Source organism: Fundulus heteroclitus, chromosome 13, assembly GCF_011125445.2.
Source record: "Fundulus heteroclitus isolate FHET01 chromosome 13, MU-UCD_Fhet_4.1, whole genome shotgun sequence".
NCBI lineage: Eukaryota > Metazoa > Chordata > Actinopteri > Cyprinodontiformes > Fundulidae > Fundulus > Fundulus heteroclitus.
The window spans coordinates 4,590,795-4,618,454 of NC_046373.1; the positions used below are offsets into that span (position 1 = coordinate 4,590,795).

The following is a 27,660-nucleotide window of genomic DNA, read 5'->3' on the forward strand; positions in this document are numbered from 1 at the left end:
AGTTGGAGTATTTTTTTTTAGATAGAACAGGAGATGATGTGGAGGGGTGTCACCTGTCGGCAGAGGGTTGGAATAAGTTCAGATAAAACGTGGCTGCTCCTCTTGTGATCCACTGACTGAGGCAGCGGACTACATTATTGCGACGACAGAGGATGACACCGTTGGTGTATGGTGCACACCAAGATAACACTGTCCTCGTGGTAAATGTGCATATCTGTGTACATTTATAACGATGTACACAGATAGCTAATGGTGAATATAGATAGGTGAACACAAACGTGTTCATTCATATTTAGCGATGGACAGAATTGTCTCCTGCGTATCTGCCTAGATCACTACAACTGTCTTTAATTAGGCGCACAAGTCTGTGAATCATGCGTGCGTGCCTATAGGTTTTTTTTTTTTTTTTCAGCTGCTGCTATGGTATTTACTCCTCTGTTGCTAGGACACTCCCTTTGAACATCTTAACCGAGCCTTTTGATTGGCCCGCCGTAGTGATGCAAGATTCCCTCACCCCAAATCTGTCCTGAGCGCCCATAGAAACATGCCCGTCTGCATTTCCTCCTCGCTCCTTCCTTCGCTGTCACTCTTTTGTCTCACGCCCCCCCCTCCTCCTGTACTCCTCCTCTTAGCGCTCTCTCTCTCTTTTTTTCCCACCAGTTCGAAGCAATCTCACCGTCCACTTTCTTCCCCTGCTCTTTTTACCTCTCCATTATTGCCCCGACATTTGATTAATTCTTGCTTTCAGTAGTCTGCTCGCATCACTCTTGATGAACCCGGTGCTCTGTGTCACTTTTCTCCCCCTCATAAAGTCTAATTGCCTGCTGCTAAATTGTATTAGCAGCATGTGGGACTGCACAATCGTTTTCTCCCGCTGTCCTTGCGGAGGATTACGGCTTTCTTGCGTCCCACCACGCGCCGCTTCCTGCGTCCGCATGGGGTGAGGCATCTGATTAGCCTGACTTACCATGAGTCAGGGCGAGCAGGTTTGACACGGCAGAAGACGGGGGGCGCGGGGTTGGCGAGTCGCAGAGGAGAAAACTTTAGATTCCCCATGCAGTATCCCGCTTTCGCAAACTTCAGCGGGTTTCGCTGGAATTTCATGAGCGCAGCCGGACTTTGACTAGACCTTTGCGACACGTTAACACGCTTTGATCTGAGACAGTTCATCCCAGCTACGGATGTTGCTCTTCAACCTTTTTGCAGTCTTCCAACTTCATTGTTAAAGGCATACTATGCAACATTTTTCAGTCAATTAATGTGTTCCATACCATTTTGGATGATTAAATGAGTCATTTCAGGTCGAACAAAGGTTTTCTCGGCCGCCCTGGTGGTCTGTGGGGGAAATACAGTGCAGGAGCTCTCGGCCTGCACCCACAGGCTCAGAAGTCTCGTGCAAGACCACGAGAATCGGTCTTGCTTTACGGCGAGAACTCCATGTGTTTTTGCCCTGCCATTCACTATATGCACGCGCGAAAGCAACAACAAAGAACCGCGTGTTAACTTCAAATAAACATGCAAGCATATCGAGTTTTTATTATTATTATTATTATTATTATTATTTTATTTTTTTTTTTTTTTTGAATGTTGGCGAGGCGGTAGCCTTGCCAAGATAGCGCTGCGGGAAGCTTGATGTTCATACCTTCACTGTGTTAGTCATTGTTTGTACTGCCGTTTTTTCGACTTTTCGTTGCGTTCGCCTGTCTGCTAAGCTCAAAACAACCACGCCTGGCTTGACGGAGAAACCAGAACAGCTGAGCATCTTTATTCAATTCAATTTTCAATTCAATTTTATTTTTATAGCGCCAAATCATGAAACATGTCATCTCAAGGCACTTTACAAAATCAAGTTCAATCATATTATACAGATTGGGTCAGATTATACAGATTGGTCAAAAATGTCCTATATGAGGAAACCAGTTGATTGCATCAAAGTCCCGACAAGCAGCATTCACTCCTGGAGAACCGTAGAGCTACAGGGAGAGTCGTCTGCATTGTACATGGCTTTGCTGCAATCCCTCATACTGAGCAAGCATGAAGCGACAGTGGGAAGAAAAACTCCCCATTAACGGGAAGGAAAACCTCCGGCAGAACCGGGCTCAGTATGAACGGTCATCTGCCTCGACCGACTGGGTCGAGGCTTATGACAGTGCACTTTTACTTTCGCCCTCTGGGGGGAGCCTCGCTGGAAAATCAACCCCGTTGCATAGTATACCTTTAAGCACCGTCTTCCACAAGTTTGCTGCGTCCCTAGCAGGGCTACGGCAGCTGGCCTGAATCCTTTGGCCGTGGATTCGTTTGATGCGGGTCGGCTTGAACCGCAAACAGGTTTTCTTGCAGGATTCCCCTCGCGTTAAGCTCCATCCATCTTCCCATCAGGTCTGATGAGTTTCCCTGTCCTCGCTGGGAGAAACCCTTCCCCACAGCATGAAGCTGCCATCATGCTGTGGGACGGTGTGTTCAGGTTGACGTGTGTCTACACTAAGGTTAAAGCTATGCAAACGTGGATTATTCAGATGACTGCTGAAGGCAAAAGGTGGCAGAGGAGTTTTAAATTGGTATCAGAATAAAGAGGCACGCCACACTTTTCACATTTCTATTTGGAATTAGTTATGAAAACCTTGAATAGTGTTCCTTACTATTCACAGTTGTGCTATTTTTTTTGTTGGTCAAATTGAGAATTGAGGCTGTCAACTAAAAAAGAAAACACTTCAAGGGGTGTGAATACTTTTGGAAGGTCCTGCTGTGGAGGTGTGCAGCTTGACAGCACCGGCTTGCCTGTTGATAGGTGCTGAGAGAGCTGAAACAGAAGACGGGGCTGGATGAGGTTAGCTGGAAGGACAAATAGTACGGCAGAACGGTGAGAAGATGCGATTGTTCGCCTTTGGTCATTAAAAGCGTTGTCTGTCAGGCAAAAATGACGGGAAATTATTTTGACTGTTTCCCAAAACCAGCCGCAGATGAAAGCGCGTGCCGCCAAATCCAGCAGCGACACTCCACGCTTGAAATCTATTAAACCCAACAATGTTGCCAATCGTTCAAACGTGGAGGAGCTGCGACAAAGGCAGTCTGAACCGTTTTCCTTCGCAGACACAGCGCGGCATAGATCCTTAAAAAGATCCTTTTATCTAAAAGTGGCTTTCAAACAGTAACACAAAGGTGTTGGTCGTTCAGTTACCCCCAAAATCACAAAACTACGATGAACAAACTGGTCTTTCCTCACCAGAGCACGAAGAAAAACAATTTTTACAGGAGACGTTTTCTGACTCATGCACCGTTTTTTTGTGCGATCCTTTTAACGAAACACAGAACCATCCGCCGGTTTGTTGGAATTATATGTCATACGGGGCTTTTAGATTTTCACGTGAGTTAGATCAGTTACAGAGCTGAAATAATACCAGAAGCCAAAAAAGTGATCCGTCTTCACCTGGTAATTGTGTGTGTGTGTTTAATCCAGTGTTGTCGGGGTTTAGGGATTACTTCCTGAGAGCTGATGATGATCCCGTTAAAAGGGCCACGGGCTGCAGCAGCGAAGGTCAGCGCAGTGAGGGCGACTCCGCTAATAGAAAGCTGGGGGAGACTTTATCTCCTCTAGAATAGGACAGTACAACGCTTACTACTTACAGCTGTGGGTTAAAGAAACAGAGGGTAATGCTTATGTTGATTCTTTCAATTGGCTTCTATAGACTAGGCTCATACCTTTACAAATACATCTGTTTGCTTTCAGGATGACAGTCAATTGATACAGATAAAACCCCTTTAGACTAAATCTGATGAAAAGGGGGTTAATGAAGGCTGAATGCAAAAGAAACACACTAATCTCAATATATTGGGGACATATGCAAAATCCTTTAAACACATTTTGTTGTGTGAAAAGTTGAATGTAGTCTGTCCAGAGCTGGGGGGGATATCTTACTGTTTTGTTTGGGTCATATTTTTCAAGGCGTTTACTTTTCTTTATTCTCTATAACATTTATTTCGATAATTACATCATAGTATTTGCTGCTAGACAAGGTCATGGACTTCCAGATTAACGATTTCGTGAATCCACCATTTTTATTTCTCTGAGAGGATCCAGGGTCAAAGCTGAAGGATGCTAAAGCTATAAGTAGATAAGTCAAAAATATTTGGTTGTTCATTACACCGTCCCCATCACACTACCATTTCTATTGCTCGCTGCGATTTTCTATTGCTCGCTCGCAAGCTCAAGGATGCAGAGGTTACGAGGGGATAAGTCAAAATGTTCGGTTGTTGCGTGCATTAACCCACACAATTGACACGCACTAACCATAAGATCACGCCACCCATGCGGAAATGTACCCCAGGCTGAACTTACCTCTGACAACATAGAAGGTGTAATGGCAGTGATAGTGAAGCGCTTAGCGTTACCACAGGCATTTTTTTATCTACTAATATTAAGGCAAAGAAGACAGAATAAGTTTTTATTTTAGGGTAACTACGGACAAATCAACTTTAAAACCCAAGTTTAAATAACCAACTCATACCCAACTTAAATATATATATTAGTAACTTAAAATAGGCACTGGAGACTACAGTAGACGTTTCGAGCTATCCAAGGCAAAAGTTCACAGGGAAATTCTGTATTAGGAGTTCAAAATTTGCATTGCACTACCTAATAAATGCTTTGTGCAAACTGTTAATTGAACATAGCTGACAGAGATTCAGGTTATGCAACCAGAAGTTGCAACATACATGTATCTAAAACACATAAAACACAGCCGAACTAGCATAAAGCATTACCCTTTGATTTGACCATTAAGCATACGCCGTTTATGAATATAAATCAAGTTACCTTTGTGCAGACGGACATGAGGTAGGGTCACATTAATCACTTTTGTGTTTAACTGGTCATGAAGTCGGCCTCTTGCCTTTATCCATCTTGTATTTTTCTGGACTCCCTTTAGGTTTTGGGAGAGGAATAAACTGCATTTCACCCTCTAAACATTTAGGATAAAGTGTGTCTGACAATGTTTAACCATTTTTACAGATGTTTTTAGTTCTCCTGACTGCAATGCGTTTAGAATGTAAAATCCTGGAATGCTGTCGGAGGGAAATTTAATTAAAACTAATGCTTGCTAATAATATAAATAATAATATAAATAATAATAATAATAATAATAATAATAATAATAATAATAATAATAATAATTAATAATAATAATAGAAATCTGGTAATGACGCATTTTCTTAACATCACTAACCAACAACCAAACATTACTAAAATTAAATCATACCGAGTGATGGATTGCTGTTGGGTTAGGGTTAGTTCTAATTCTTAAAATGAGGATTAGAAAAGGTATTTTATAACACCAAATCAAATCAGATTATTCTAATTCTATCATTAAACTAATAGCATATGCTGGAATGAGATAGTATGTATCTTTGATCGTATAAAAATCGATGCACTAAAACAGAAATACATAAAACACAATCGATAACACATAAAATATCTGTTGTGACATAACATGCTGAATCCTAACAGCTGCTTGGTATTTAAACAGCTGGAGGCAGAGTGCTTGGTAGCACTTTGTTGTCTCTGCTTTGGGTGTTGTTGTACTGTTTGTCTGATGGCAGCAGCTCTGAAAGTTCACAGAGAGGTTGTGAGGAGCCTCTGACAGGGTTCAGAGCTCTGCTCCTGCAGCAGATCTGAAGCAGATCCTGGAAAGACAGCAGGGATGCTGCAATGACCCATACAGCTCTCCTCACTAGTCTCTTCACTGCCCTTTTGTTTGTGATTCTACATCTTGGAGACACTTTCATTAGATATATTCCAATGGTGTGACCAATTCAAAATTGAATGACCAACGTTGATGCAACATGGTCACCATTAAAGGTTAGACCCTATGTGTATGATTGCTTTTATGAGATACCCCTGCCTGATGTGCTAATAAATATCCATATTTTATGTGCGTGGCAGCCATATTGGATCCTGAAGACAGAGATAGAGTCCTCTGATGTCTTAAAGCCAGACTTCTGACTACAGGAGGAGTTCTTGTTAAATTTCTGACCTGTAACTCTGTAAAGTCTAACTTCCCTAATGCAAATAGAACAAACCCTTGTCACCTATACGACAAGTCAAGTGGTCTTGGGGGCCTCCTGCTGGCCTGGAGGCTCAAAATAGTGACTTAATTGTAATCTTACTGGTTCTGCATGAATCACATAGACTCAACAATAATAGTACTGCTAATACTGATAATAATGTGCAAAATAAATATTTTTACGAGGAACTCTAACTCATATTTGACTTTAAGTTTATGCAGAAACAGTAGTGCTAAGAAGTAAAAGCGTTTTAATGAATGTTTTGCAAAATCCATGTTGCAGATGTTGATTTTCTAGTTGTATGGAAAGGTCAAAAGCAATGCATTTACAAGAAAGAACTCCACATCGTATGTTTTAATATATTTTGGCCTTTAGAATGATTAAGCAGAGCAGAAAATCACCTGCTTTTAACTGGAACGGGTTTAGATAGCAAAATGTCTCCAGCAGGTCTGTGATGAAGGAATCTCGAACGTAAGAGAGATCTGTGAGGCAACCCATGGATGTGGAGAGAGGCGAAGGAGTCAAGATCTGATCAATATTTAATCATAGTGCCCACATTTAAATGTAGTCAAAGGTGTCACCCTGAAACAGGCCACAGAGAATCCTCTCTGGCCTCTAACCACACTTAAACAACTAGACGTCCTCTTTAGCACTGAGCAAAGAGAGGAGTGGACGCATTTCTGAGAGCAATCAGTTTACCTCAGATCTGCCCTCGCAGAACTTCAGACTGCATCGTGGCCTGTGGTCCGTCGATGAGATCAATCGTGGTCCGCTAACGTCAACAGATATTCTCAATGTTCACCCTCTGGACATGTTTGAGATCAATACCCCGGATCCAGAGAAACTGAAGCCAGTGGGAGCAAGTGGGAGGCTGAAGTGAGCAGAGTGGGAGGAGAGGAAGATTTGTTGCTCTGCAACTGGTTTTCAGTGAGTTAGACCACAGATCATCTCTTGATCTACAGCCGGTTTGTAAATTTACTCACAAAGAAATTACTTGTCTATCATCTTCATTGTATAATTACAGTAATCTTGAGAGACAGAATATCCTGTCCATAGATTCAGTTTCTTCCCTCCCAACCTAACCATCACCACGTGTAAGACCCAAGGAGCACAAGGACAGGATAGTAGCTTCATCAGAGTCTGGACTGGTCCATAAAACCATCTGCCTGGTGACAGCTGTTGCTGGGATTATTTGGAACTAGATGAGATGAATATCAATGGCCTTCAATCTGGAGATCAATGCAGGACCTTTCCCGTGTGAGGGTGATGATGAGAAATGTGAGGGATCAGCTCTCAGCCACACAGAAAGGGCTCGATTTAAAAGCAGTTGGGACCCCAGTTAATCGAGAAACCAATATTTTAGCACATTATGCTGTGCTGGGTAGAGATCCTGGAGCCCCCTGCTCTAGAAAGCACATGTATGGGTTCTGCCTGAAGTTTGCCATTGAATTTGTAAATAATCAAGAGACTTCTTGGAAGATAGTGCAGTGGACAGATGAGACTGAGCTCTTTGGCATCAGCTTGACCCGCTAGATCTGAAGAGAAATCCAGAGGAATATGACCTGAAGCACGTTTTCTCCACAGACAAGCACAGAGGTGGAGCCATCCCACTTTGGGGCAGTTTGTCTGATAAGGGTACAGGAGGACTTCACCGCACGAATTGGCTGATAAAACGGTGGCATGTATTCCAAAATGACCTTTATTCCCACGGTCAAAACAGTGAGGATGGTTCTTCCAGAATGTCAACCCAAGCATATCACCACGACAACAAAATGGCTAAAAATGAAGACCTGTTCTACATCATGCTTTGCTGACCGTCAAATGATTATTTCATACAATGAAAAAGGATTTTTACTTGTATCTATAACGTCTGTTATGGGTTTTTGCCTGCATTGTGTGTTGAGATTCTCTCTACATATTAAATCTCTGATCTTTGTGTCTAAAAAACATGTCTAAAAAAATGTTTTTTTAAAAAGAGAAACGTATTAGATGCAAATGGTCCCTCCCCAATAGAAGATTACATCTAGCTGTGTGTTGATCAGAGCAGAAGATGAGAGACTTAGGAACCTACATTTAGGGTCTGCAGGTTGTTGATGTGTAATGTGAGATCAGGATCTTTTTTTTGTACATGCCTATGGCAAATATCTGCAGTCGTTACTGAGTGGCTTTATAGTCCAGTAAGCACCAGTCTACGTTTTTCAACATACCATCATAGCAGAAATATCCCTTATTCCTCATCCAAGTCAGGTTTGCAGTATTATGTATTAGAATTGATGAAGATGAAGCAGAGACATAAATCCACGGGCTGCGTGGTTTCCAGATTGGTCCTCATCATACAGTAGTCTTATGACAGATGTGGAGAATGTTCTTTAAAGTCCAGAATCGATATTCTATTTCCGTGTGCGTTATTCATTTAATGACCATGTCATGTCACGCGTGGACTCTTTAGTCTTTTCTTCATTCCAAGCTATGCACAAGTTCTCAGTCAGCTTACAGAAGCTCTGTAGTGACAGGCATAGCGTAGCGTAGCCGTTCTCCTTACAGTTCTTCATCAGTCCATGTGTAGGTTTCACTGTGTGAATGTGCTCAGTAGTGGCTCTGAGCCACATTCTCTTAATGATGCAACTCTGTGAAGTTAAGACAACGGGGGAGTTTTTGTGTTTCTGCATGTACGCATGCCAGAACCTAGCAAGCCATGGACACACCAGGATGCTGGCACCTCCCCATTCTTTTCATGTTTGATCAGGCTTGTGAGACAATACCAGTTTTTCTTTCTTTGTTTTTTTTTTTAAGAAGTATTATTTTCTGCTGTTTAAATTTTTTTGTTAATTTATTTCTTAATCACTATAGGCCCTCATCTAGTGAGCTCCCATTCCTATTGTCCATCAAAAGGACCAAAGCACAACAGGGATAGAAAATACATAATTAGACCGGAATAAACCTGAATAACAGCCAGGATGTTACACTTTCTCACAGGGATTGACTTCGTCCGTTTTCAGTCCATTCTCACCCCCCGATCAGCTGTACCTTCCACTGAAGCCAATTGTAGGTGTTTGAAGGTGCTGCCGCTGCTATTCTTCTCCTCCCAGCGGGGCAGGGATTGGTCTAACACTGCATCCTCTGCCATGTCAGACGTGTGATGGAGCATCGCCTCCGTAAAGGACAGGCTAGCTCTCTCTGGTGGGCTTCAGTGCACAGAGCTGAATATAGACTGCTGGTTGCACCCGGGTCAGGGGTAAACTCATTCCCTCTTCCTTTGTGGTCGTGGATTGCTGACTGCGGATTTAAACACACAATATGGCCCAGTTCTGCACTTTATTTGGTTCGTGGGGAATAGAATAGAATGGAATAGAATAGAAATATATTTTATTGTCCCAGAGGGGGTTAAATTCAGGTGTACCAGCAGCAGAGTGACCGGCAAATGGAGCTTGCATACACACACACACACACAAAGAAAAACAAAAATTAAAAACAAAAAATTATAGAAGAGACTGTACAGAAAGGGCAGCGTTACAGAAGAAGAATATTGTACAGTTATTAGCTGCTAAAATGGCATAAACTAATTTTTTTAAGTGTGCAACTGAGTAGAGTAAATACATTTTTCTTTTTGCAAAACATATATTTATTTTTATGCATGCAAAACACCAACAGAGTATTTACAAAAAAAAAAACTGTAATAACAGCAGGGATGTAAACTCTATTCGTGTTTGCAGTGAACAAGTTTTAAGGTCTAACAGCTGCTGGGATGTAAACAAATGTTTATTTATGTTTGTATGTAGCTGTGGAATATAGAGTTTACCTAGCAAGCCAGATTGATAATGTGTACCACTCTCCATTCTGCACATTATCAATATGTGTCTGCTTTCATCCAATCCATTAGGGGAAAGGAGGGCTTTGCAGTAGAACTTTCTGAGCTGATTGGGTGAAGCGACCCCTAGTGTCTGCATACCAAAGGTTGGTTTAAGCCAATCACGGTATCAAATTCAGCAGACGTCATGAGATAGCACAACAAGTTGTGCTGGTAAAGGCGCTTCTTGCTTTCAAAGAAGAAATCATGGATTCTTACAAAACAGATGATAGCAGCAGCTACGCGTGCGTCCTCCTGTGCTGCCATGTTGGTTCTGCTGTGGGCTTGGCAACGATTGCTTTCATAACAGCTGTATGTCCCGCCTTAAACCATAATACAGCAACATGATTGGGTTGACCCGTTTTTAGTTTGGCCCAGAACAGTAGAGATGGGAGCGGTACAAGATGGACTGTCGTGAGTTTGTGAACGCACAAATACGTCGAGAAATTAGTTTACAGGCACTGTTCATGTAGAGTACCCATCATATGCAGTCTAATGCTGTACATTTATGTCTTTATTTAAGGAGGGGCTTCTCTTTTCCTTAAATATTTTTAAGTTGTATTCCATTAGGTTTAACTTTGTTTCTGTTTTCTGCTTCTCACACCAGCATGTGTTTTTCCACACTACTAATATGCACCCCTATATTTTCATTTTCTAGTTCAATCAACAAAAATCACTGTTGATCCTTCCTTCCTTCCTTCCTTCCTTCCTTCCTTCCTTCCTTCCTTCCTTCCTTCCTTCCTTCCTTCCTTCCTTCCTTCCTTCCTTCCTTCCTTCATTTCACCTACTAAATTTCTCAGTCAGACATATTTTGGATCCAGCACCTAAACATTATCAGTAGCATTGCACTTTAGAATTTTTGTTGTCTTTTGCTGCCTTTGATTTGTCCTGGATGTTCGATCTCAGACCCAGGAATCATATCACACACGAGTTAAACATGTTCCTGCTGCCATGTGGATAATCTGTGGGATTTGATCATTATTTGGATGCTAACTGCTTGTCGCAATACAAGGCGATAACAGTATTTCTCTCCGCTTTGTACGCTCAAACCTTAAAAGGTTCACCCCTCCAACCCACCCCAACAACGATCAGCTTCACCGATAATGCATCAGTAAAGAAATTACTAATATTTAATTTTACCAGGATTAGCACATCCGCTAAATTTGAATATTCAGAAAAAAATCAAGTAGCTACTGGGAAATACTGGCATTGTTGCTTAAAATGCTGATCCCTTCTATTTAATAACCTGCAGCGTAAGGTAAAAAAAAAAAAAAAAGAATATGACAACAATGTTGCTAAAATCTATATAATAAATATAAAAAACATACAAAAAGGTGTCTATAACTTCTGTAAAACACCAATATTTAGTGTTTTGTATTATCTAAGCAATAGCGGGAACAACTAGATTATTTTCATTCTAATAAAAAGCTGTTAGATTGTCCCATCCGTTTTTATTTAAAAATGTTGTGTAAGTACAGTGAGTCTTGGCTGTATGCTTAAAAAAAAATCTCAATCCAGGTCATGCTTAATGCAAACACTGACTAAATTAAAAATACATTTGTCTTTAATTTGGGTTAAATCAGACACACGTGAAAGCATTTGGACCAATCCGTCGCTTCAAATCAACTCAAATGTCCTTTTGTTTTCGTCCCATTGCATTTAATTGAGTCCATAAAGGCCCTCACACATGCAGTCATTCCCTGACCCGTATAAAACAATGTGTAAGCATCCCATCAAGGACAAAGAGCAGCTTGCCTGCAGAGACGTACATCTCGTCTGTCTTTGTTTACAGATAGCGGGGCTTCTGGGAAACGGTGTTTAACGATAAAAGCGCGACTGTATCGCGAACCCCCTCCTAGCCCCTGCAGAACCATAGGAGCCATGTGCGTTCTCTTAGATAGACGCTAATGAGCAACATCCCACATCTCAGATAGAGATAGAAGGAGCTCCTGCACATCCGGCTAGCCTCTGACAGCTCAAGCACGATTAAATCTGAAATCTATAGCAGTGCTTCTGCTTTCCCAAGGTTCTAAAAGCCCCCAAGCCATATCGCGGTATTCAAATATTCATGGTTAGATTAAGAAAAAAAGCATATATTTTACCTCAGGTGAGAAAAAAAAAAAGATAACACATTACACTTTTGTTATTTTTCCAATAATCGCCTATGAGCCTAAGAAAAAGAATGCTGCAAAAAAACAAAAACAAATATGGATTCATGTACTTAATGATGGCATCCGTGCATATATTTAAACCATAACCCTCCTCCAACTGTTAAGCCAGTTTATAGTTTGCTTGGAAAAATGACTACAGAGCAACGGGCTTTTGCATTTAAACATGCCACGACGTCTCTCTCAGTCTCTCGCGGCATCCTCTCCTCTTTTCTTTGTCAGCTTCGCAGCACAGACTCAATGCTGATTTGCAATCGCCCTTTAAGGAGGCACCATGCATGCATGGCTCTGGACCGTGCATGTGTGTTTGTGTGTGTGTGTGTGTGTGTGTGTGTGTGTGTGTGTGTGTGTGTGTGTGGCTGAGAGGAAGGCAGAATAAAGGGGGAGGGGCGGTGCAGGAGCATCGTAGGCTTCGCCTTTCGTTACCATCTCCTTTACCCTCCTTCCCTTTCCTTCATTGAGAGACAGTCACATTTATTGCTCCCCAACAGGACAACGCTGAAACTTTCACAGTAAAGCTCATGTGTGCTCTTCAAAATAACAGTCTTGGTCTTTCGAAGATGAAATTAAAAGAAAAGAAGGATCCTTCGTTGCTTAAGCCACTGCAAAATCTTTTACAGTATTTTTAAACATAAGCTAATTCATTTATGAATGGTTGGTTTTAGTTACCTTTTAGCTCACAGTTGTCAACCAAGTTAGCAATTTGGGTTTTCGAAATAAAATGTAGGCTCCTTTCAAAATAAAAGCCTAAATATTTCATAGGATCCATACCTGCAAAGCAAGTTCTACATTTTCAGTCATGAAGTAAAGTTATTTTTTTTTTCACCTTTTGAAATAAAGCTCACAATTACTCTTTGAAATATGAGACACAACCTTATACTCGCTGACCTTCAGATATCTAGTTGGAACCAGTAATTTGGACTTTCATAATAAGATTTTCTAGATATTTTTCTTAAAAATTGAAACCTCATGTTTCACAGATTAGTTTATTATATTAGTAGGCTCCACTTTGCAAAAGAAAGGAACGCAAACATGAGGAAAATCGTTTTTTTTAGCTTTTCATCAAGGTTAACCATTTGGAGTTACAGATTTAATTTTACAAACACTCTTTGAAAAATAAAAGCCTCAACATTTAATGGAATAGATTATTGAAAATTTGGCATTAAAACAAAATCTGTTGACCCTTTAAAATAAATCTCACATATGCGCTAAATTGTTGGAATATTCCAATTTCCTATGAATTTAAACCAACAGGGGGAGTATTTGGACTTTCAAAATAAAGTTTAATACTTCAAAATAAATGCCTCACTATTAGTAAGTGAACTAACCATGCTATACAAATATGATTATGCTGGCTGTTCGAACTAAAGCTCACAGAGACCAGTCAAAAAATGTATTTTCGTTGCTCTAATGTTATAAAGGAAGATTCTGGATTCCTTTTTGGGCTTTAAAGACTAAAGCTGATATTATTTGGTCTAAATCAGATTTGGAAAGACATTTCGGTAAAACACAGAGCAACACTGTAAGTGGCAGGCATCTCCAACATTTCTTCAGGATGTTTGTTTGAGTTGCTTATCAGTGTGCAAGTGTGTCTTTGGCTGGAGGCCAGATGGCTGTAGGATGCCATTAGCAGTGATGGGTTAGCTGCATTTGACAGCGTTAGCTCCCATGCTAATACAGAAACTCACTCTTTGTCACACATACTGTTTTTTTTTTCTTCCTTTCCTTTCTGTCAAACTAACCTGAGCTTCCCTATGTAATCACCCTTTAAGTTCCCAAAATATCAGCAACTTGTTCAAAGAAATCCCACTACATGGTAAAACAACTGACTATAGCGCTGGCCTCATCCATGACACAGCCACTGCCCCCTGCCATCGTCTCTATCTTTAGAAGAGAATATGCTGACGAGGGCGGAGGATCAGAACGGGTCCAACAGGTGCGCGAGGAGCAGGTGGATTAAGCAGGATGCATGAAAGAGGAGCTTCAAGATCAATGGTGGCTGGAGTGGAAAGACTCAACTACAGATGGGATCAAAAAAGTACATTCCTAGTGATTTTTTCCCCTTTTTTCAACAAATAACATAATGAGGTGAATAAAAAAAATACGCATAGCAAGAGTAAATGTGGATTTTCAGCTACTGTACAGTTATCGCTTCTCGCCTCCAGCTGACCAGACCCTCCTGACGGTGTCTGCTCTCCGGAGACAGCAGAGCGGCCTAATATTTGATTAACGGGACACTGATTCATGATGGCGCTCATGAGTGCAGTGTCAATATCAAAGTCTTCCGGGGATCTGACTGATTAGGTTTTGCTGACTTCAGAAATACATTCTAACCCCATAGATACCGCCGCTGCACAGTGCAGATTGTTTTTATTTTTCACTTGCTGCCCAGACAAGCTGTACACTATACAGGACTGTCTCAGAAAATTATAATATTGTGATAAAGTTCTTTATTTTCTGTAATGCAATTAAAAAACATGAAATGTCATACATTCTGGATTCATTACAAATCAACTTAAATATCGCAAGCCTTTTATTGTTTTAATATCGCTGATTATGGCGTACAGCTGAAGAAACCCAAATATCCTATCTCTAAATATTAGAATATCGTGAAAAAGTATACTAGTAGGCTATTCAACTAATCACTTGAATCGTCTAATTAACTCGAAACACTGCAGGGTTTCCTGAGCCTTGAAAAACACTCAGCTTGGTTCAGTAAACTAAATCACAAGTATGGTAGTGGTTAAGAGACGACATAAGATTCTCACAGTAACTGGTGTACTGACCATGGCATTACTGTCCTTGATTGGCCTGCCAATTCCCCTGACCTGAACCCCATAGAGAATTTGTGGGGTATTGTGAAGAAGAAGCTGAAAGACACCAGAGCCAACAATGCAAATGAGCTAACGGCCGCTATTGAAGCATCCTGGGCATCCATAACACCTCAGCAATGCCACAGGCTGATTGCCTCCATGCCACGCCGCATTGATGCAGTAATCTGTGCAAAAGGATTCCCAACCAAGTACTCAGTGCATTAATGGACATTTTCAAATGTTTGATTTTGTTTTGCTGTTATAATTTTTTTTTTACTTGGTCTGAGGAAATATTCTAATATTTTGAGATAGGATTTTTGAGTTTTCTTCAGCTGTACGCCATAATCAGCGATATTAAAACAATAAAAGGCTTGCGATATTTCAGTTGATTTGTAATGAATCCAGAATGTATGACATTTCATGTTTTTTAATTGCATTACAGAAAATAAAGAACTTTATCACAATATTCTAATTTTCTGAGACAGTCCTGTATATTGATGGATTTGATGGACCGAATATGGTCCTCCCTTCTGGATAACTGGCAATATTTAATTTTATTTTTTACTTTTGATGAATCCATGACCATACTTTCCCAACAAAAATCTCAAAGAACTTCACGCAAGGTGAAAAGGTCCAGTTCTGTTTGGTCCGCATTCGACACAAATTCATCCAATTCATTCTAAAACGATCCAGTGCCATAATCTGATTTCAAATCCGGGTACGCACAGTGCAATTATTTTATTATTAGTCCAAATTACTATGCAATGCAGTTAGATTTAGCAATGGTATAGTGGATCATCTGTGGTTTCCCACATTATTCGTTAAGCTCAGCCAATGACATCAAGTCAGCGACTGTGCAGGAATGCTTTATCCTGGGCAAACATGTGGTGACGGTGGAAATACCATTCTCCATTTTAACAGGAAGAAACCTCCAGCAGAACCAAGCCCAGTAAGACTGGTGGTTGAGAAGAAATAGAAACAAAAACAAGTCCCTTCCACAATTTCATCCAGGAGAAGGAGAAGGAGACACAGCTAAACCCGGAACCACTGGGCCAGGAGTACTTACTGCATGAGTAAAAAACTAGGAGCATCCACATACTTAATACAGCAATAGCTTCATCAGTGCGTCCACCCGTCCAACCTGTTGATTAAGTTTCTCAGAGTTATGATGCTTTAACATGATCATGCAGTCTTTACCAGTCGCCTTGGACCACATCCTTACTCAAAAGAAGACTTCACCACAAAGACACATTTCTTTTAAGCATGAACGTTTTAGATGGGTGGAAGAAAAAGAGGCCACTGATGCAAACTATTCTGCACACGAAGGATAAAAATGTATATGGGAAGTGCAACGACGCTAACTATAGCTCACGGTTGAAATGAAAAAAAGTGCTGAGACTGCAAACAGAAGGTTTGGAGCTCAAAAAGCAAACAGAAGCTCTTAACTAATTAGAAGAAATGGAAATAGTTTCCCATCAGTGGAGTAAGAGCCCTGGGGTTGGGATAAAACTGGAAACCCGCACTCAGTTTGATACATCGAATACGTTAATAGCAAAAGCAACAGCTCCAACAGAGGAGATGGGAGGAATGGCTCATAGAGCACACAGGGAATGAGAGAGCAGAATAAAAAGACATGAAATACTAAAATGAAGCTAAAGTCCCAAAGACCACCACAACACGGGCTTTGCATGTTGTCAGAAGATGATAGATTTTGAACATATGTTCGAATAACTCCTGAAAACAAAAATGTGAAACATGCAAATGTCCCTTAAGAGATGACGTTCCCCTCCGCTCTGTCCACAGGGGGACCTGCTGTGCCTTAATCTTTAGATCAAGATCTCACCTTGGCCTCTGAAAGTGATGCAGATTTTACCTATTCACAGAGAAGATTAGCGGTCATGAAGGGCTTAACCTGGATCAGTTATGGTTAAGCTCCCGCTGCAAAGCACTGCATGTGGAATTCCAGGAGTGGAAGCTTTTCTAAGCGCCCCGAACACAGAAAATACCAAACCGTTATCCAACCGATGCACTGTACCCAACGCAGCAAGCCATGCCCGACTGTTCGTTGCCATGAGAATAAGAGGCTGTGTTTCCCTAGCAACCCCTCTGCAAATATCCCACCTCTCTCCAGTCTGCACTCTCTGCCGATGAGCTCCGATGATGCAAGGGCGGCAGCAGCAGTGCTAATAGTTACACCAGTCAGCAGGTAAGACTCAGCTCAAAGAAGCACAGAGACGGATGCACATTCTGCTTTCCAGGCATTGTTTTCACACATACTTTGGAAATAAAGTTGCACAGTTGATGTTCTCGTTTTGATTTATGAGAACTATAGCTTTAATAGCATTTCCTCTTCAAGAGACCTATAGAAGACTCTCTTTACCGGTCAACTACACCAAATGACCTGAGCTCTTAGCTCATAGTGCTAGACTCAGATAAGCATGACAAGACTGCAGCTTTTTTTTGTGATTCAGCGTAATTTAGCAAATTTCTGCTTGCTAAAAAAAAGTGCTGTTTAGTATTATGACCTACCTCATTTCATTTGCATAAACAGATCATGTTTGTTGACAGCTTGGAGCCAGTATGTGTTAGCTCTGTTGCTTCATAGGTAGAAGCCCACTGGTTATAACCTCAGGAATCTTTCTGAGTGAAATTTGCCCGTTTTATCCAGTGCATGCTGTTCTCCGACAATATTTTGCTTCATGCCAGTGGTCTCCGTTTGCCCTGAGGTAACCTGGCGACATGTCCAGGGCATACCCTGAGGTCCCTTGACTATTGACTGCTGGGATAGATCGAAGCTACCTTGCGAACGAGTACAGGACTCAAATCGATGGTTGAAATTTCTGGCCAAGTTTTTGCTGGCCAGATTACTGCCACCAAATTAAGCACAGAGCAATCATATTGTCTTCACCTACTACAAGTAAGTTAACATGTAAAGAGGGAAAGGACATGGGAACTACTGTTCCTCATAAAATCAGGTTTGATTTAATAAATGTTTAAAAGCTCTGAGTTTATTGGCCTTCACAGAATATAGCGAAACTTTCCATCACCATTCTTAAACTAGATCCTGAAGTCAACCAACCAGAGGGTCTTGGACGCTTGTGTATATTTAAACTAAAGTGTATCAGTGTTAGAGTCTGCTCCCCATCAGGGTATTGGTCACCAAGACAAGCCCCTCTTTCAGCTGCCTAGACCCTTCACCGAGTGAATCGCTCAAGCTGGTCATCATGACCTGCACCAATGTGAACGTATATACCCACTTAGCTATAGACCTGATTTCAAAATTAAGGCTCCAAGTAAATCCTCACTAAGCCAATGTTGAGTGCATACAAAGCCATGAAGAAGAGATACTGTACATAACTTGTCTAGATTTAGTTGCAGTAGAGTAAGTTATGAACAGCAACAAATAAGGGTAAGTGCGCAAATATGCATGAATACTTGTAGCAGAAATGTCAGTATTAAGAGTAAAATGTAGGTAATGAACAATGCACAGAAATTAATAGCGTATGTCCTCATCATGTATGTTGAACTTACAAGTGGGCTGTATGAATGCATGCATGGGTGCATGCTGTATGTACTATTGGGAGAGAGGTGGAGTGTGTGCAAGTCTGTGTCTGTGTGTGTGTGTGTGTTTACTTTACAATTTGTTTTGCTCATTTTACTACTAAAGTGAGGACTTTGATGTAAAGTGAGGACCAAAAAAGGAGGACCTCTTAGGTTATCCTGAGCTATCTCTGTAGTTGTGCTGCTATAGACTTAGGCTGCTGGAGGACATCAACATCTATTTTTCTCACTTTGCTGGGTTCTCCTACTGTTCTCCAATTTGCATTGTTTGTTATTTCAACTTTTAACCGTATATTCTCTCTGTCTTTTTTCTGTTCATAGTAAGTACAGCTGGTCTGACGTTCTGTTAGCTGTGACACCATCCATGGGAGGCAGATCATCTGGATCCTGGATCAATGTGTACTTCTCTGCCTTTTGTGTCTCTGCTCTGTCTTCTCTTACTTCCAGGGGGTCGAGGCAGATGACCATTCTCACTGGTTCTGGTTCTGCTGGAGGTTTTCCTCCCTGTTAAAGGGGAGTTTTCCTCTCCACTGTCGCTTCATGCTTGCTCAGTATTAGGGATTGCTGCAAAGCCATGGACAATGCAGACGACTCTCCCTGTGGCTCTACGCTCTTTCAGGAGGAGTGAATGCTGCTTGTAGAGACTTGATGCAATCTACTGGGTTTTCTTAGATAGGAAACTTTTTGACCAATCTGGATGATTTGATTGAATTTGACTTTGTAAAGTGCTTTGAAATGACATGTGTTGTGAATTGGAGCTATATAAATAAAAATTTAATTGAACTGAATCTTGACAGCTGTCTTATACCACAGTCCTCAACCTGTAAAATATTTGCACTTTGAGAAGTGTGTGAATGTCACCTGATAATGATGTCATATTTAGCTCCACACACACACACACACACATATATATATATATATATATATATATATATATGTATTGATGTTGTTTAGCCACAGCGTAGCAAACACAGGTTTTCTCCCTTCCTGCCCGCGCAGCATCCGTCATGTCACCTTGGTGTTGCATTTGATGATGATCGTCTTTCCCTCTGTCCGTCTTTGCCAGGTGTTGGGTGCGGATGCTGTAACCAGCGTGAGGAGCTGAGAAGCCCTGGTTGATGCAGTGAAGTGTTCCAGCGGGACAAACACAAGCAAAGAAGGTAGGGGGATGAAGGAGCGAGTGAGCAAATATGCAACGGCAGAAAATAAAGTTAAATTGGCTGGAGAATAGACGAGAGCCGAGAGTGTACAAATACTTCATCTGGCTTACCCAATGCAGCTGCAGAATGGGTTTTATCCACGAGCCAATAAGTATTCCATTACTTATGAGCAGTTTGTGGTTTCCAGCAAGACTCTCTGAGGGTAGAGGAAGCTCAGATTGGTGAGTTAATAGAAGTTAGACTTGGCAACGAGAGTCCGTGCTGTGTCTTTGCTCAGCTGCCGAGCTGTAACAGGAGGATTCTTTCAGTGGGAGCTGAAAGGGGCCAGGAAGGCTTAGCTCAGCTGCTTGGCTCCCGGTCTAAACCAGGTTCCCCTTTTCAGGCCCATGTGGTCGCAGAGATGTGACTTTATTGAGACTCAAGGAGCCCCTTGGTTTGGTTTCTCTCCTTTGCTCCCAAGTTGCATAAGAGGAGCTATTTGCCCCCACTTTCACACTGGCTGTGTGAACGTTGTGTCTGTTTGCGTGCGTGAGAAACTGCAACCAGAAGCTACAGATCGCACTTCCTGATTCCAAGAAAGCCATGCCTCAATGCTCCCAACAGTCATGGATCCAATCACTATTATGCAATGCATGGCCCCACGGCTCTCCTCCCCCCTACTAGACCGCTTTGCACCCAAGGGCCACCAGCAAGAATGAATGGCCCCCCTGACAGAGATGTCCTTCGACAAAACAAGGCCAAAGGGGTCGGGAGAGCGCCGCTCAGTGATGAAATGGAGAAGTGAGGCTGAAAGGAGAGGTTTTTTTTTCTTGAGGAACCCATTCCGATATCAGAAACTAAAAGAGAGAATTTGTTTATCTGTGCCAGAACAACGGGAGAGGCGACAGACGCGTCAGATACAAAGACACTAGCTCGGCGTCTGGTCTGAGTGTGGTGAAAAACCTCAACCCTGCAGAGCATCCCCCTTTTAGAAGCACAGCACGAGTAAAGAAAGAAAGAACGGAGTGGCATCTGCTTCGAAGCTAATAGAGAAAGCCACGGCGCTTTAAATAGACGCCGAAAAGAGAAGTGTGAAGTGGACTTCGCACCCGAAACAGAGGGAGGAAGAAAGACCGAGAGCGTGAGTTTACATCTATCTCCAGAGAGGCGGCGAGTGGCAACTTGAGCCAATGTGGGATTGGGAGCTGGAATAACTGGGGATTTACTCGCTGCGACGCTTTCGGGAGGCACGCAGAGAACGAAGACCGGAGGAGAGGAGAGTTGGAGAGAAGTGACTGAGGAAGAAGAGCAGCTATTCAGACAAAAGAGGGTAAGATGACAGAGGTGCGAGTGCATGTGAGAAGGTTTTATAGTTTTCTCATTCTCATGTCGTGCACTCCTGTCTGCCACAAGCGAGTTGCGGTTTCGTTTCAAAGACCTATCCAAGGCGGTGACTGCGTCCGTGTGTGCGAGCTCGATACCGTTTTTCCTCAATCTTCAGCTGCGGCGAGCAGACATCATTACCAGGCCAACAGTATCCTGGCAACCATCCGCTCTCGACATGGACCTCATGCTGCTCCAGTCTCAGCTCCTCATATCTGCGCTGATAAGTGTGTGTGTGTGTGTGTGTGTGTGGATGCGGCCTGACGCTAGGCTACCTCTGACAAAGAGAAACCATTGCGTCACCGGGTTTTCATCGCTTCGTACAACGCCGCAGTCCCAATCTCAGCGCGACTCCTCCATCGTGGCTCGCTTGTCGCACTGACGAGAGCTTCTCCTGTTCACGAAATCTCCAGGGTTAGAAGGCAAAGTTGTACAAGGTGTGGGGCTAAGATCATATGTTCCAGCCAGGACTCTGCATCCAGCTGTACTTTTTTCCTAATGTAGATGCGGAAGGATATTTTTTTTTTTACCACTGGAGCCGATAGCAAACGTCCACATCTTCCGCCTGCGTCCTGGCGCTGCATTGCAACGGCCGTTCTTGCTGAGTAACAACGACAAGGCCGGCCGTTGTTCTTTTTCTGCACGCGGTGTCGCGGGCATCTCTTAAACATGCTAATGCTGCCCATAAATCCTCCCCGCAGGAACCAATAGGCCCCTCTTGAGTGCTAACGTAGCAAATAAAGACAGCAGAGGAAGTAAAACTTGGCTTCTGTTGCCAAGGTCCTCCTGCTGTTCCATAGGAAGAAATGATATCACACTCACAAAGCTGAGTTGATTTTTTTTTTTACTGTACATGTCCAAGCTCGGTTCACAACTTAGTAATTGGTTAGTGAGAGTGAATACGAACTAGTATACACGTACACTCTCCTGTTCCTCCTGATGTTCTAAAGGGTTCCTTAGTTCTCCAACAAACGGGCTTAATCTGTTTGGGAAACCTTTGGAATCGCAGCACACTTTTCACAACCGGTGTTTGGGGTTAGTGTGACACAATACCTACAGTGTCTGCTTAAAACATGCATGACTTTAAAACTATTTCACATTCATCCAACCAGTTTTGTTAGACAACACTAGAGAAGTATAACAGCATCGTGAAGACTAAGGAACGCAGCAGAAAGGTCAGGGATAGAGTTGTTTAAAGCAAGGTTAGGGTATAAAACAATAATCTTTAGCTTTCAATATCCCAGGTAGCGCTGGGCAAGCTACGATCCAAACAAACACGGAATGAGCATGGCTACCAAGACAAGGCTGTTCAGCTGAACAGACAGGCTCGGCTGAATTATGTAACTCGGGAGGAGCTTCACAGATCCACAGCTCAGGTGGATCCTTACAGGACAACCGTTAGTCATGCAGCCCGGGAATCTGGCGTCTATGGAAGAGTTGCAAGAAGGAAGCCATTGTTGAAAAAAAAAGGCCATTGGATCAAGGAAGACCTGATGAGAAAATGGATGAAGCTAAAAACCCACACATGCATGCAGAAGATCAGGGCAGCTGGTCTGCCGTCCAGCAGGACAAAGACCAAATCTACAGCCAGAGCTACGACGCAGTGGGTTGGATCAAAGTATATTCACGTTTAAGAACGGCCATGTCAGAATCCAGACTTAAATATAATCAAGAATCTCCTGAAAATACTTTAAAATGAATGCTCACAGACTCTTTCCATCCGCCCCTATGGAGCTTGAATTGTTGGACAAAGAAGAATGAGGGAAACCTTCTATCTCTCTCCAAAGAAGTCTCTCGATACCTAAAGCTGATACCACACATACGGACTACTTTGTTGGTCTATCACACAAAACCCTGATGTGAAATACGCGTTGTGAGTCTGTCATGGTAAAACGTGGACGTTCATTGCACAGGAATACTTTTGCAAAGTGCTGCACTTCTAATAATTTTAATCTGTGGCTTCTTAAGCTCTGGCATCTGCCCTGTTGGTTCGAGGGTTTAAAAAAAATAAAAAAATCTCCAGAAAGCATCAATGGACCCCTGTCTATAAAAACCATTAGATGGGAGCAGTCTGTGCATGGCGGCTTTTTATTAGGTTACTATAGTGATGTAAATGCATTTAAACCACTGTCCAGCTCTAGTGGCTCCCAGTAAGTGAGCTAAATGATTCAGCGCTGGATTCAGACCCGGCTGCAAGTGGATACAGCGTATCGGCCATAAACTGTGATCAGTGTCACCGATCGCTGGAATGTCCGCTTCCGCTCTGGAGATGCCGCCTCAACAGAACGACGGAGGAGACGACGCGGAGGGGAGCGATGCGGACGGGTTAACGGGCCAGAGGCGTTCTCCATGTGTCTGCTGTGTGTGTGTGTGTGTGTGTGTGTGTGTGTGTGTGTGTGTTTTCACGCGGGCTGCCAGGTTCTGTATGCATTCTGTTGTTTCCTCCTGTCCAGGTCGCTGGCCATGGGGAACCTCATTAAGGTCCTTGGCAAGGATTTAGAGAACTGTCCGCATTTTTTCCTGGACTTTGAAAGTAAGTGAGCGCCAGGGTACGTGTGCACGTGTCTGTGTGCTTGACTTGTGAGTGTGGAGCGGAAGGTGGCGCCGTGGGAGGTCGGTGGACGGGGTGGGGGGGGTGGGGTGGGTAGGAGGGGCAAATGTTTGGATGCGAGCTGCTGAGTCATTGATGGTGTGATGGAGTGTCGTTAAGGGTGTTGTTTCTCATTATCAGATGCTCTTCAGTCCCACTCTCACACAGATAATGCTGTAGATACCATTATTAGACATTGGCATTTCTCTATTATCAGCAGCAGGCTAGGCATGGGCTGGTACGACTCTCTATAGGCATGATAACCTTGGTATTATATCGTTAGCAAAAACAAAAAAAGAAAAGAAAGTAAAGCATGCACAGTGACTACTGTGATCAGATTAAAAATGCATGTATTTCCTGTTTGGGATGGTGGGGTGACAGGTGCCTGTTTCAGGCAGCAGGCCAGACATGTAAGACGAAACTGGAGTACCCAGAAATGTTCCACACATGCTCAGGGAGAGCTCAGAGAGAATAATGCCAATGCCACACAGAAAGTCCTGATCTGGGCTCCAAACCCTGGACCTTTTTATTGAGAGGCAAAGTTTTATGGATATCATTTTAGTTATTCAGATTTTGATACAACTGCAAACCTACAATCGATATAAAAAGTATTCAGAGAGCGATTCAGCAGAGACACGTGGATGACTCGCTTTCAGATCCCAGTCACCTGTGTCTACTTCATTTAATTTGCTTATTTTAGTGAATTAATCCCATCTCTACATCACTAAAATCCTAATGTGGCGATAGAGCTTGTAGTTGTTTCCCCATCTCACCTGTTCAGTGAAGCAGCCCTCTGGTGGGCCTATCCACATGAAATATGTGCTGGTCACTGGTTTGATGTAAAATATCTCCTCAGCTCATGTTTAGATCAAATAGTTTTCATTGGTATCTGATCACCTGAGCAGGTACTAATTGCCCTGGTAGTTATAGCTGTACCCATGTAGTTTAGAGCCATAGCTAAGTGAACCTTTAATGTCAAATACTTATGGATTTTGACGATATTTAAAGCTTCGTTCCTCATAGTCATGAAATCTACAAATAACCCAAGAAACAACTCAACAGTTCCTACCTGTAGGGGGCGCTGATACATATCAAGACTCATCCACAGATCCCTCTCTGACTGCAACACCTTCTGCACATTCCCGAGTTATATAAAAAAAATTAGAACGTCAAATCGAAAATGAGAACGTCAAAATGACTTCTCATTGTCTTGAGTAGGCTATAAAGTCTCAGGGAGTAGAAAAAGTCCTAAAAAAAAAAATGTCCTGAGTGCGTATTGCTAGCATTTCCATCTGCACTGAATATGAATGCAGCAACATCAAACAGCTACTTTATCATAATCTGTTTGGAAAGCAACACTTTTTGCTTCTCCTCAGTGCTAACATCACAAGCTGTTGCTAACCAGTGCAGTTTGCAATCATGGATATTCAGAATGTGAAGATAAAAACACTAGGGTGGGGTAGCTTTTTAAAGAGAACAAATGAAGAGACCCAAATTTGGTCTTAAGTAGTGAGTTAGCCATCATACCAGAGCTAGCAGGCTAGGGTGGAAGGTACTGGGACACCCTACATTTATTTAAAAAAGTTTGCTTATTGCATTTAAGGTTAAGATCTTAGTCATGTGATCTACTTAGGTAGCATCCCTACAATAGACTTTTTCTTTGACCAACAGGCTAAACATACTAGACCTGATTTTTTTTGTCCTAAAGTTAAAGGGAAGTCCCTTCCTTCCAACCATCATACACAGCTGAACGTTGGCGGCGACAGGTGAGGGATGGGGAACGGTATGATGTGTTCATTAGGAGCAAACTCCAGGTTGAGAAAGGCATCTTACCTAAAGGAGATTTAAACTGCACAAACATTACGATCCAAAAAATATGAATAAATTCAAAAACAGGGCTCGTTAAGACATTGGTGTACCTTAAAACCAGCCTGTGCCCATCCTGGAAAATTATAGAAACTTTAAGTTGAGGGTGATTAGAAACGTGTTAGATGTAAAAAAAGAGCAGCTTTTTGTTGTTTCGCTTACATAGTTGCTGTAATTGTGGCCAGATAGAGCTGCAGGGATGTAGCCTCACACTAGAGAGCGGGACTGAAGACGCTCTGCTGTCAGTGTTGCCATGCATCACCCAGGCCTTACTCCCACCATGCCATTCCAACAAACCACTCTCTCATCCGGTCGCCCACCTCCACCACGTCGCCTCCCGCACGCCACACGCATATACGGCTCACACACACACACATCCATACACCCATGTGCGCACAACCCGCCCCCCCCCCCCGACACGGCCATCCCCTCATCACCCACAGACTTCTCCCCTCTCTCTGTTCCAGGGGGCTCATGGGAAACCTCCTGAAAGTGCTGGCTTGCGCCGAACTTGAGCATGGGCCAATAGTTTTCCTTGACTTTGAACGTGAGACCATCAGCTTCTTTTTTTGAGTTATCCCTTTCTCTTTGTTGCCTTCCCCTTTTATTTTGACATCCCGTCATCCATCTTCGCTAACCATCTCTACGTCCTGGTTTCCCCCTCTCCTCTGTTCCTTTTCCTCCTCCCCGCTTTTTGGCTTTTCTTTCAGGGACTGGCATTTTTTTTTTTTTTGAGTCATTTGGCTTCTTCTGAAAAAGTCTTCCTCACAAAAAAAGTACGCCGACATTGCTCCAAAGTGGGGGAAACAATGCGCTTTGATCTTGGCAGCCAAAAAAGCTGAGAAGAAATAAACAGCAAATGTCAGTCCTGCGTGGGTTTGTGTTGCTCACGGATGACGATGTTACGCACACATCGTCTATCGTCATCCCAGCACATCCTCATCTCCTCCTCCCCTGCTGGATGTGGGAGCTTACCTGCGTGTTTGCTTTTCACTAACCAATGCGCGTGCATGAGAGTGTGTTGAAGAGACTGGAAGGGAGAGAGTGATTGTGGAGAAAACACCCGTCAATATGATCCCTTGTGCTCCCTCTCCAACTTTAGACGTTGCAGTGCAAAAACAATAAATCATTCATCCTAACAAGATCTTTTAGGTTTTAGGTTTAAACCGAATGAAACTGACAAAGCAAAGATTTTTGTCTAGTTATTTCCATTCTTATTGATCAAACACCTCTTGTCCTCTGTAGCGGTCCTCGCTTTTATTACCCAGAGGTAGCTCATAGATTGATTACGAGACCAAAGAGCCTGTTAGGATGGATACTCAGTGTGGTAAAAAACTATTTTCCCCCTTAAAGATTCATTTATCTTTTTTTTTTGCCCAAATTAAAAATTTCAGATCAAGCATGCCATGAAAAGAGACGTTGGGGAAGTAAAAAAATGCAGTTTTAAAATGAGGATTTCATTTATTATGAGGGTTAAAGCTAAACAAACCAACCTGACCCCATGTCAGTCTATTTGCTCCGTGTGTTAAATCATGAATTAACTGCAGTTATGTTTGTTATAGGACTATGACAACTTATAACATTGATAAAAATGACATCTAAACTATAGCAATGCCTCACTTGCCTTATTTAAGATTAGTGTTCTGCAGGACAATATACGATGGACTAAAAAGACAAAAGTGGAACTTTTTGGAAGGTGTGTTTAAAATTAAAAGCATCTCAGAGAACATCATACCTCATACAGTCAAACATGGGCTCCATCCGAGTACGTCTTTTGGGTAAGGACTCTTTAGCCAAAGCTGAAGTGGGTCAGCGGTTGCCATGATGAGTGCTGTCCGAATAATCCAGTCAGTAAGGAAGGAGGTATGAAAAGGAGCCTGGATGCTTCCTCTCACAGCTAATTTAGCACAGGAACCTCCAGCCCCTTACTGGCACTAAGGAGCTATAAGGAATCCCATAATCCTTTGCGTGACATGACATATAAGCATAGCCCACCTCACAGTAATTAACGAAAATGTCCGTAGAAAGTAAAACGTGCACATTTTCACAAACCTGTAGGCCCGCATCATCCATGTGCGTTTCTGTCACATAATCACGTCAGAGTTAAAGGCTGTCCGAAATCAGCGCAGCAGTCTGAAGCTCCTCTTCTCCCCACCAGAGAGTTCTTACTGTGGACCCCACGAAAGACCAAGGAACAGGAGCTAGGAGCTATAGCTAGATGTATTCGGATGGA

At 42.5% G+C, this 27,660-nt stretch overlaps 1 protein-coding gene across 3 annotated transcripts in view; it reads left to right on the top strand.

The window, feature by feature from the left end:
* The window catches only part of fam49al (family with sequence similarity 49 member A, like), a 45,784-nt gene that overhangs the window by 1,436 nt on the left and 16,688 nt on the right, over positions 1 to 27,660 (top strand). Inside the window, exons 2-3 of one of the 3 annotated variants that reach the window (XM_012870904.3) lie at positions 19,516 to 19,609; positions 25,895 to 25,974. In XM_012870904.3, coding sequence (XP_012726358.1) covers positions 25,902 to 25,974 — 73 coding nt within the window. In that variant the 5' untranslated portion in view covers positions 19,516 to 19,609; positions 25,895 to 25,901. Of the gene's footprint in view, positions 1 to 19,515; positions 19,610 to 23,422; positions 23,505 to 25,894; positions 25,975 to 27,660 lie in introns of those variants that run through there. The other 2 variants (XM_012870908.3, XM_012870905.3) reach the window with 2 other exon arrangements.